This window comes from Chrysochloris asiatica, unplaced genomic scaffold (genome assembly GCF_000296735.1).
Source record: "Chrysochloris asiatica unplaced genomic scaffold, ChrAsi1.0 scaffold00042, whole genome shotgun sequence".
In the NCBI taxonomy this organism is placed as follows: Eukaryota; Metazoa; Chordata; class Mammalia; order Afrosoricida; family Chrysochloridae; genus Chrysochloris; species Chrysochloris asiatica.
In genome coordinates this window covers 13,100,212-13,112,062 of record NW_006408560.1, presented here as the reverse complement: position 1 = coordinate 13,112,062, position 11,851 = coordinate 13,100,212, and the positions used below count along the sequence as shown (strand labels likewise).

General features: G+C 42.0%; 1 protein-coding gene across 2 annotated transcripts in view; it reads left to right on the top strand.

Annotated features, from left to right (window-relative positions):
* Nucleotides 1-11,851, top strand: part of KCNN3 (potassium intermediate/small conductance calcium-activated channel, subfamily N, member 3) — a 280,297-nt gene that overhangs the window by 257,964 nt on the left and 10,482 nt on the right. For both annotated transcript variants that reach the window (XM_006861510.1, XM_006861509.1), the window contains 2 exons: nucleotides 5,454-5,581; nucleotides 10,860-10,929. In XM_006861510.1, coding sequence (XP_006861572.1) covers nucleotides 5,454-5,581; nucleotides 10,860-10,929 — 198 coding nt within the window. The remainder of the gene's footprint in view (nucleotides 1-5,453; nucleotides 5,582-10,859; nucleotides 10,930-11,851) is intronic.

The following is an 11,851-nucleotide window of genomic DNA, read 5'->3' as shown; positions in this document are numbered from 1 at the left end:
ATTCTGTGTTGTTGTTGGCGGAGCTCTCTGCTACACGTCTACCTGATCCGCCATCTTGTTTGTTCTCCTTTGATACGTTTTATAACAATTTTTCTGAATTCCTTCTCAAGCATTTCCAAAGCCTACCCATCTTCCAATATGGAGTGTAGGTCTACTTCCAGCTCATATATCTCAGTCACTTTATCTCGTTTCTGGACATGTGCTGATATGGTCATCTGTTTCTGTTTTGTGGACATATTCAGTGGTTAGCTGTGGCCTTAAAACTTAGATGTGTGTGCATTTTGGTATTTTTTATGCTTTCTGATTGCTTCCATGTGATCAGGACATGGGCTTCCCTTTTCACTCTTCTTCCTTTATCTCTGTGGTTCTGTCAGGCGTCTGTGGCTGCTCTGATCCTTCCCCACTTGGTCTTGCCCAAAATGGCCACTCAGGGAGCAGCTGAGTACCTTAGATTAAGAAGCACTGGATTTCTTCCTTCTGCTACAAATTCCACTGGCTGTAAGCTTTCCAACTTTCTAAATATTCCTTTATAAGTGGTTCTGAGTTCTGGGACCATCCCCTGAGCCTGCTTGGTCAGGTATTCAGTGTTGTTGCTGACAGAGCACCTTACTGCTCTTCTGTCCTATCCACCACCTTTTCTGTTCCAGTCATTGGATGCTTTTTGAATAAGCAAATAAGGAAATTGAGTTTAAGAGAGGTTCAGTCATGGGTGATAGTAGTTTCATCTCTTGTGAAGCTTTTCTGAGGGTTAATGTCACAATGCACACAGAAATTGTTTAATACAGAGTCTCACACATAGTAAGTAAGCACTTAGTAAATGTTAGCTGTCATTATTATTTGCAAGATTTTAGTTAGATGACTTGCTTGCCCAGGTCTATTAATCTTAGAATCCTTTCTAAAATGTGTAGATTATTGAGTTCATTCTCTGGCCCCCATCAGAGTAAAAGCATACAGTTTTGCTTAGAGATTTTATGGATCCATAGAAAATGATCTGCCTGTATGCTTACGAGCTTTGGAGACAGGACAGCTGGACCTCCATGCACAAAAGATCCTTTCCCCACCATCGCCAAACCCATTCGATAGTGGCCAGCCTCGCTCATGGTCTTAGTTATTCAGTGCTACTATAACAAACATACCACAAAGGATGACTTTAACAAACACAAGTTTATCTTCTCACTGTTTGGGAGGCTAGATGTCTGAGTTCAGGATGCAGGCTTTAGGGGAAGGCTTTGTCTCTGTGTTGGCTTTGAAGGAAGGTCCTTGTCTCTTTGAGCTTCAGCTCCTGGGCAGCCTTCATGTGGTTTGGCATTTCTCTTTCTCCATCTCTACTTCTCTTACTTGCTTATTTAATCTTTATTATATCTCAAGAGATTGATTCAAGATACACCCAACACTAATTATTAGCATCACAAAACTACCCCCCATTCCCAAATGGAATTAATAACCACAGCCATGGTGGTGGTGGTGGTGGTGGTGGTTGTGTGTCACCTAGTTGGTTCCAACTTACAGTGACCTTGTATAGGGTTTCTAAGGCCGTAAATCTTTACCAGAGCAGAAGGAGCAGCATCTTTTTCCTGCAGATGAACTTGTAGACTTGAACTACTGACCTTGCTGTTAGCAGTCCAGCTTGTAATCAATCCACTACACTACCAGGGCTCCTCAACCACAGGCATAGATATTAGAATTTCCAACACATATTTTGGGGGAACATAATTCAACCCATTTCACTCAGTCTCTTCAATGAGTTGCCCCCACCCCAAGCCCAACCTGTCTCCCTCCCAGGCAGCATCTTTTGGTCCCAGTGCCCCTGCTTATCCAAAGAGCTGAGGGTATCCAAGGCTCCATCAGGAAGCTGGGAGGTGGTACATGGCATCATCTATCCTCCACCCTGAAGATACTCAAGCAATCAACCAGATGAATTGGAGACCCTGGTCACAATAGCATTTACTGTTGACCTGAGAAAGCACAGTGTAGTTAAAAGCCTATTTCTTTTTCTCTTGCAGATATTGATCTACTTAGCTTTGTGCTAGACTATTTGCTGGCAATTAATTTCAGAGTCAGCACCGGGGCTTGCATTTAACAACATGACTTTCTCAAATGCGCAGGGGCCTCTGTTTAGCCCCATAAAGATGACATGACAGCCTCTTTCTGCTCCTGGGCCGGGCTATGGTTCCACCCTTAGGTTTGAGCTGAAGTTAAGTGCAGGACATGGACTCCCTGTTCTGTCACATTGCTATGATCATTAATTTAAAAAAAAAAAAAAAAAAGAATGTTCTTTCCAATTCCTTGATGCTGGAAAACAGGAAACAATTTTGTTTGTGTAGAGATGAAATCTAGTCAGGTCTTTCCTCCAGACCGCACGAAAACCTTATGCTCTTCTTGGACCTGGCCTTTGCTTTGACTTTGCCATTAGCTAGCTGTGTGATTCTGATCCCTCACATCCTATCTCCAAAGCTGTTTCCTCATGTTTAAAATATTAAAAAGCTTTGGGATAGATGAGAATAACTAAGAGCTGTGTTGTAGTTGTTAAGTGCCGTGGAGTTGGTTCCGATGCATAATGACCCTGTATAGGGTTTCCAAGGAGTGGCTGGTGAGCTTGAAATGATGACTTGCTCTTCAAACCAACCTTGCAGTCCAGCGCATTAACCCACAGCACCACACCAGGACTCCAAGAGCTGTGTGGTACTTTCTAATTTATAAAGCATTTACATCCACACTGTCTCAGTCTACCACTTACAGCTTTACGGTCTTAGTCTATACCTTGATTTCTTCATCTGTAAAATGGGGGTAATACTCAACCCTACACCAAATCATTGAGTAGATTCTAACTCATAGTGACCCTATAAGATTTGGTAGAACTGCCTGTGGGTTTTCTAAGGTTGTAATCTTTACTGAAGCAAACTGCCTCAACTTTCTCTCACTGAACTACTGGTGGGTTTGAATCACTGAACTTAAGGTTAGCAGCCCAGTGCTTACTCACTGCATCATTAGAGCCCTTGGGATAATACTAGCACCTGCCTAGTAGGGTGGTCATGAAAATTAAGTACATTTATGCATATGAAGAAGTGCTCAGGCCTGCATATGTTAGCTTCTGCCCCAAGTCCACCCTGAGGCTCCTTGGAAGAAAAGTCTGGCGATCTATCTCCAAAAAAAAACCCACAGCAATTGAAAACTCTATGAAGCGCTGTTCTACTCTGAAAAAAATGGGGTCACCAGTGCTCCAGAACTGCTTAGTAACTGGCAGAACAAGGAGTCAATTGCAATCTTTCCAATTTCAGATGTTTATTCCACACCAACGCAGAGACAATTGTCAAAGGCCTGTCAGTTTTGACATTCTGTGGCTCCATGGGTATTCCAAGGAGCAGATTTGTGTCCCTAGGCTCTGTTGATGATCATAAATACTGAAGCAGGGCTTTGTCCCTCCTGTTTTTCTTTGAGATGTTTCTTGTAAGCTAAGCACCTAAATGGTGCAAATAGTTAATGTGCTCAACTGCTAACCACAAAGTTGGCAGTTCAAGTCAATCCAGAGATTCCTGAGAAGAAAGACCTGGTGATCTACTTCAGAGAAAAACAGTCACTGAAAACCCTATGGAGCCCAGTTTGACTCTGACACACATGGGGTTACCAGGAGTCCAGACTGAATCAGTGACAACTGGTAAACACCTGGAGAAGCAAGAAATCACATGTCAAATGGCCCTCTTTTCCTACAAACAGCAGAAACATGTGCTCTGCAGAGAAAGTCTTCCCTTCAGCGACCACTGCCCACTTCAGTCCCAGAGCCCATCCCTTTCCCACCTTCCTGGCCAGGGCACCCACCACTTCCAGTTCCCACCCACCACCACCTGCTTCTTTTCAGGCAAGAAAGTACCTGAGGTGGGCAATTAAATCATTTGAAACCATTTTCATAGAGATTTTTACTGAACAAAAAAGCAATATTTGTGTCACTTAGACATTTCTGAGAAGACTTAGCTGTTCTTTTAAAAAATATCACTTCAGCGCCAATGAAAATTATAATCCAGCCTTGGTAATAAATTTTTAAAACATACACACACAAAAGTTATCAGCCTGCAAAACAATGTTTCCTAGGCCTTCCCACGTGTCTCAGTATTTTAACAACGTCCCATCTGTTGATGTCAGTCTGAAGAAGCAAGTCTGTACCTTTCTCTTTTATGAAAATCCTTTCTGGTTAGTAACCCGATTTCTATTAGGCTGGCCTACTTACTTCCAGGCTCCAGGCCTGTGGACCTGAGCCAGTTTGCATGGCCGAAAGAAATAGGAACGGTTAATCAAAAATCTGTTTAGTTTGTGCTTAATACAGAATGTTTCCTTTTGCTCTTGTTACTAATTGCTGAAGATGTCTGTGTTTGGATTAAAACTTTGTCCTCTGCCATCTGGATGCCATTGATATGTCTCAGCTGAGCCGTGAGCTGGGTGATATCAGTGGTTTCCATGTCGACAGATGACAGCATCATATGTTGAAGTGTGTGGTTGCTGTGCACAGCCAAGGAGCCAGCCCTGGGAAAGAGGCGGCTCTGGTTTCACACCTCAGTATCTTCCCTGAATTTCAGACGTTGCTTTGAAATCATTTCTGTTTTATTCCAAATGCATTTACGTGTACAATTGCCAAGCACAGGCTTTTGACCATTTGGAAAACTGAACAATGGATTTCTTAATACCTATCATTCCATTTGGTGGGAAAGACTTTTCTTCAAAGTTGTTGTTTTGTTAAGTACTGTTGAGTCTGTTCCAACTCAAAGTAACCCTGTACAGGATTTCTGAGGAGCAGCTGCTGGTGGGTTTGAACAGCTGACCTTGAGGTCAGCAGTCAGTGCTTATCCTACAGCCCCACACCAGGAGAGGACTTTCAAAATTTTCCAGCTAATAAGAAATCTGTTCCCTCTTGGCATCAAAGAAATGTACCACGTGCCCTAAAGGAAATTTCAGGTAGAGCCTAGAACTCTGAAAGTGAGGGTTGTTGTTGTTGTGAAGTGTCGTCAAGTCAGTCCTGACCCATAGTGACACTGTATAGGGTTTCCAAGGAGCAGTTGGTGAGCTTGAACTGCCGACCTTGCAGTTCAAACGGCTTTGCAGTTTGGTGCATTAACCCACAGCGCCACACCAGGACTGCTTCTCAAGGAGTGCCCCAGGCTTTGAGGCCCTGGTAATAGAGCCTGTCTAAATATAGCACCAGTTACAGCAGTTCAGAAGAAGTACTGAAAAATTAAGAAAGAAATAAGAAACACCCCTCAACTTCCAGCTCCCATCCAATACAGGATTATAGGAAATGAATTTTAATCATCTTTTCTAAGAGTTCATAATTTGGGTTAAGAAAAGAGATCATTGCAGAATCGTTTCTTATAAGGCAGCATATATCAGCAAACACACAAAAAACATATTAAGTGAGCCTCGGGAAACGAACCTGATAGCAGCCTGTTCTCCTTCTTTTCCCTTAGATCAAGAATGCCGCAGCCAATGTCCTTCGGGAAACCTGGCTAATCTATAAACACACGAAGCTGCTAAAGAAGATTGATCATGCCAAAGTCAGGAAGCACCAGAGGAAGTTCCTCCAAGCTATCCACCAGTGAGTATGCCAGGGAGCTCAGCGGCCAGATGGCCAGACCAGGGCTCCATCAACACCTTCTACTGAACTCGCAAGGCACAAAAGAGTCCCCCTCAACAAGACCCAGACCCAGCACAATCTGTTTATTCCCTTAGTGTACCTGCCATGTACCAGGCAGGGTACTGAGAAGGCAAATGTAGGAAAACTTTGAAGGTTTTCACATTCTATACACACACACAATCCAAAGTAGAGCAAGCTGTATAATGTTATTGTTGTTGTGTGCTGTTTAGGTTATTGCAACTCAGAGGAGCCTTAGAGGACAGAGCTGAACTGCCCCATAGAGTTTCCTAGGTTGTAATCTTTAAGGGCCACCACTCATCTGTCCGTTTGTCGTACTGTGATGGCTTGTGAGCTGCTGTGATTCTGGAAGCTAAGCCATGGGTATTTTAAATACTAACAGCGACACCCACCATAGACAGGTTTCAGATGAGCTTCCAGGTGAAGACAGACTAGGAAGAAGGAAAGATAACTACTTCTGAATATTTAGTCACTGAAAACCTCATGAATAGCAGAGAAGCACTGTCAGATATAGTGCCAGAAAATGAGCCCCTCAGGTTGGAAGGCACTCAAAATGTGACTGGGGAAGAGATGCCTCCTCAAAGTAGAGTTGACCATGATGATGTGAATGGAGTAGTCCTTGGGAGTAAAGCCCTCGAGACTTTCATTTGCTGATGGAGCACAATTCAAAATGAAGAGAAAACAGCTACAAACATCAGAACATGGAATGTATGAATTATTAATCTAGGAAAATTGGAAATTGTAAAAAATGAGATGAAATGCATAAACATTGATATCTTAGGCATTAGTGAGCTGAAATGGACTGGTATTGGTCATTTTGAATCTGACAACCACCTGGTTTACTATGAAGGAAGAAACAAATTGAAGAGGAATGGTGTTGCATTCATTGTCAAAAAGAACATATCCAGATCAGTCATGAGGCACAACATTGTCTGTAATAGGATAATATCCATGTGCCACAGGGAAGACCAATAAATACGACTATAATTCAAATTTATGCACCAACCACTAAAGCCAGTGAGGATGAAATAGATGAATTTTACCAACTTCCTCAATCTGAAATTGATAAAATATGCAATCAAGATATAATGATAATCACTGGTGATTGTAATGCCAAGGTTGCAAACAAAGAGGATCAGTAGTTGGAAAATATGCCCTTTGTGATGGAAATGATGCTGGAGATCTCATGATAGAATTCTGCAAAATCAATGATTTGTTCATTTCAAATACTTTTTTTAAACTGCATAAGAGACGAATAGTCGTTTCTTATGGACCTCACCAGAAATCAAATTAACTACATCTGTGAAAAGAGAAGGTGGAAAGGCTCCATTGTTGTTGTTGTTAAGTGCCATTGAGTCAATTCCAACCCGTAGCTACCCTGTATAGGGTTTCTGAGGAGCAGCTGGTGAGCTTGAACCACCGACCTTGCAGTTCAAACGGTTTTGCAGTTCGGCTCATTAACCCACAGCGTCATACCAGGACTTCATATCATCAGCCAAAACAAGGCTGGGGGCAGCCTGTGGAACAGACCATCAATTGCTCATATGCAAATTCAGACTGAAGCTGAAGAAAATTAAAACAAGTCCAAAATATGACCTTTGAATGTATCCCACTTGAATTTAGAGATCATCTAAAGAACAGATTTTATATATTACACAATAACACCGAAGACCAGAAGAGTTGTGGAATGATATCAAGAACATCATACAGGAAAAAGCATAATGGATGTCAGAAGAGACACTGAAACTAGCCCTCCAGATGCTAAAGCAAATGGAAGAAATGAGGAGGTACAAGGACTGAACAGAAAATGTCAAAGATCAGCTTGAGAAGCCAAAGTCAAATATTACAATGAAATGTGCAAAGATCTGGAGTTAGAAAACCAAAAGGGACGAACCCTCTCAGCATTTCTCAAGCTGAGGGAACTGAAGAAAAAAATTCAAGCCTCAACTTTCATTATTGAAGGATTCTCTGAGCAAATTATTGAATGATGCAGAAAGCATCTAAAGAATACACAGAGTCACTAAATTAAAAGGAAATGGTCAATGCTCAACTATTTCAAGAGGTAGCATATGATCAAGAGCCAATGAAGATCAAGGAAGAAGTTCAAAGTGCATTGAAGGAATTGGCAAAAAAACAAGGCACCAGGAATTGATGGAATAAAAATTGAAATCTTTCAAGAAAGTGAGGTAGCACTGGAGGCACTCACTCATCTATGTCAAGAAATTTGGAAGACAACTTTCTGGACAACTGATTGGAAGAGATCTGTATTTGTGCTCATTCCAAAGAGAGGTGACCCAACAGAATGCGGAAATCATTGGACAATATCTTTGATAGCCCACGCAAGTAAAATTTTACTAAAGATAATACAGAAACGTCTGCAAGCATAATTGACAGAGAACTTCCAGAGGTTCAAGCTGGATTCAGAAGAGGCCATGGAATGAGGGATATCATTGCTGACATCAGATGGATCTTGGCTGAAAGCAGAGAATATCAGAAAGATGTTTACCTGTGCTTTATTGATAACACAAAGGCCTTCGATTGTGTGGATCATGACAAGCTATGGACAACATTGCAAATTATGAGTATTCCAAAACACTTAATTGTGCTCATAAGGAACCTGTATATAGACCAAGAGGCGGTTGTCTAAACAGAGCATGGGAACACTGAATGGTTTAAAATTAGGAAAGGTGTGTGACAGGGTTGTGTTCTTTCACCATACTTATTCAACATGTATGCTGAGCAAATAATCCAAGAAGCTAGGTTATATGAAGAAAAATGTGGCATCAGAATTGGAGGAAGACTCATTAACAACCTGAAATATGCAGATGATAGATACAACCTTGCTTGCTGAAAGTGAAGAGGACTCAAAATATTTACTGATGAAGATCAAAGACCATAGCCTTCAGTATGGATTGCCTCTCAATGTAAAGAAAACAAAAATCCTCAGCACTGGACCAATAAACAAAATTCTTATTGATGGAAAAAAGCTTGAAGTTGTAAAAGCCTTCATTTTTCTTGGATCAACCATCAACACTCACGGAAGCAGCAGCCAAGAAATCAAATGATGTATTGCTTTAGGCAAATCTGTTGCACAAGACCTTTTTAAAGTGTTGAAAAGCAAAGATGTCAGCTTGAGGACAAAGGTACGCCTGGCCCAAGTCATGGTATCTTTAATAACCTCACATGCATTCGAAAGTTGGACAGTGAATAAGGAAGATCATAGAAGAATTGATGCTTTTGAGTTATGGTGTTGGAAGAGGATATTGAAAATACCATGGGCTGCCAAAAGAACAAACAGATCTGTGTTGGAAGAAGTACAGCCAGAGTGCTCCTTGGAGGCCAGGATGGCCAAACTTCATCTCATATTTTGAACATATTGTCAAGAGGGACCAGTCACTGGAGAAAGATAACATGTTTGGTAAGATGGAGGGTCAGAGAAAAAGAGGAAGACCCCCAGTGAGATGGTCTGGCAAATTGGCAGCATCAATGTGCTCAAGTGTGGCAACAATTGTGAGGTTGGCTCAGGACCTGGTAGTGTTTTGTCCTGCTTTGCATAAGGTCGCTATGAGTTGGAACCAACTCGATGGCACCTAACAACAACAATCTTTACAGCAGCCGATCTCCAGGTCTCTCTCCAGCAGAGGTACTGAGCAGGTTTGGAATGCCAGCCTTTCTGTTAGCAGCCAAGTACTTAACCATTGCGCCACCAGGCTTCCTTCCTATGTATGATGGAGGTACTAAAAGTGCATAATGGAATTGTTGCTGTTAAATGCCATTGAGTTAGTTCCGACTCATAGCGGCCCTGTATAGGGTTTCCAAGGAGCAGCTGGTGAGCTTGAACCACTGATTTTGTGCTCCAAACTGACCTTGCAGTCCAGCATATTAACCCATAGGTGATTCTTTTCCACATTTATTTTGACCTGGAGGTTTCTGGACACTTTGAAAGGTTGAGAGTAGGGCATTCAAGGTGGAAAGCACAGCCTAGGGAAAGGCATAAAAAGAAAGAAAGAAAACAAGCCAGTTGCCCTCCAGTTTATCCCAGTTCTACTCTGAGTAGAGTCAAACTTCACTCCATAGGGGTTTTGAAGCAGTGACCTTTCTTTTGAGACACCTTTGGGGTGGATTCAAATCTCCAGTCTTCCAGTTAGTAGCTGAATGCTTAACCATTGCACCACCCATGGATTCCATCAGCAAAGGCATTGTCAAGTCAGTTCCTGTATAGGGTTTCTGAGGAGCCGCTGGTGGGTTTGAACTGTTGACCTGGTGCCTAGCAGTTCAGTGCTTATTCTACAGTGCCACACCAAGACTTCTAGGCAGTGGCATTGTTGTTGCTGTTAAGGGCCATCAAGTCAATTCTGACTCATAGCCACCCAGTATAGGGTTTATAAAGTTGCCTAATTTAAAATAACACGGTTGTCTAGTTGAAGTTTCTTAGTTTATTAGCAGTAGAAGATTATTTGAAAAGAGTATTATGAATCTTAAACCAAATTTAATAAAAGAAATACTGTTTATGCATTTTTTAAAGTTCCTTTTTAAAAATGTTCTTTTCCATAGGAATAAAGATACTTTCTTATCAGTTTAAAAAAAAAAGGAGCTCTTGTAGTGTAGTGGTTATGAATCAAAACACAGTAAGCAGTTTGAAACTACCAGCCGTTCCGCGGGAGAAAGATGAGGCTTTCTCCTCCCGTAAAGATTTACAGCCTCGGAAACCCTGTACAGGGTCGCTATGGGTCGGTACCGACTCCATGGCACATAACAACAACATAGGGTTTACAAGGAGCAGCTGGTAGACTTGACCTGCCAGCCTTGTAGGCAGTAGTCCAGTGCTTATACTACAGCACCACAAAGGTATTTGTTGTTAAGTGCCGTCGAGTCCATTCTGAATTCATAGCAACCCTGTATAGGGTTTCCAAAGAGCAGCTGGTGAGTTTTAACCACCAACCTTGTGGTTAGCAGTCCACTGGATTCTTGGCACAGGAGGCAGAAAAATGATCTGAGGAAAGTGAGGAAATGAACATGACTGAGGCCAAGCACACTTGGAAACAAGAATTTGGTTTCTTAGGGACTTGACAAGGCTTTGATTCTGGCCCATTGTGACCCATGTTCAAGATCCCTATGATGGATTCCAAAACCAGATTCATGAATTAAGTTGGCTGCCAGAACTACTAGTGGGCTAAACCTTTCCATGTACTTTCCCTGACTGCCTTGACTGTTTCCACAGGCTGAGGAGTGTCAAGATGGAGCAGAGGAAACTGAGTGACCAAGCCAATACCCTGGTGGACCTTTCCAAGGTGAGTGGCAGAATCTGGAGATGTCCTAATGAGCTCTCTGGTACTGGTATGTAGATTCTCAGCTGCATTTGTGAAGACCTGGCTGTGTCCCAAATGAGAAAGAATAATTCCTCTATTCTTAAAAAAATTATGTAGGTTCAAGTTCTCAACATTTGCAATCTACCAGTGTGTCTTTTCTTTTTAAACCTGCATTTATTTCTGAAGTTAAATAGCTCAAGTTTGTCTTGGATTCGTATTAATTAGCTGACCTAGTGTGTTATTTTATCAGTTGTGCATCCAGGAGCTTCTAAGAATGAGCTTAGTTTGCATAGAGGTGAAGAACATTAGCAGTCCCTGAGTGATGCAAATAGTTAATGCTTTTAGCTGCTAACTGAAAGGTTGGTGGTTCGAGTCCACCCAGAGGCACCTTAGAAGAAAGGTGTGTTGGTCGGCTTCCCAAAAGATAGGCCCTGAAAACTCTATGGAGCACATTTCTACTCTGATATACATGGACTCACCATGAGTCAGAGTCTGCTTGAGAGCACACTAATGAGGACCAGAATGATGATGATAAGAGTGGCAATGATGATGGATGAGGATTATATTATACTTAAGAAGCACATTCTAGTTTGTTGTTATCATTGGAAATTCATTTTCTGGCATTCTCCAATCCTTAAACTCCAGTTTTTCTGACCCCCAAGTCAGGGAGAGTACACATTTCTCTGACTTTTTCTCAAGAAGCAGTTAGTCTAAGATGAATGTGAAGACACCGATGAAGAAAGCCCTCCTTTGAGAGCCTCGGGCTTCATGCCACACTGTCATTCTGCGTTCTGGCATGGAACGGCTGTAAATACTGTAGAGAAACTCGCTCCTCTTGCAGATCTCTCAAGTGAAGGGACCAAAGGCTGTACTGCTGGCAGACCTGAATGTAGGCACCACTGAA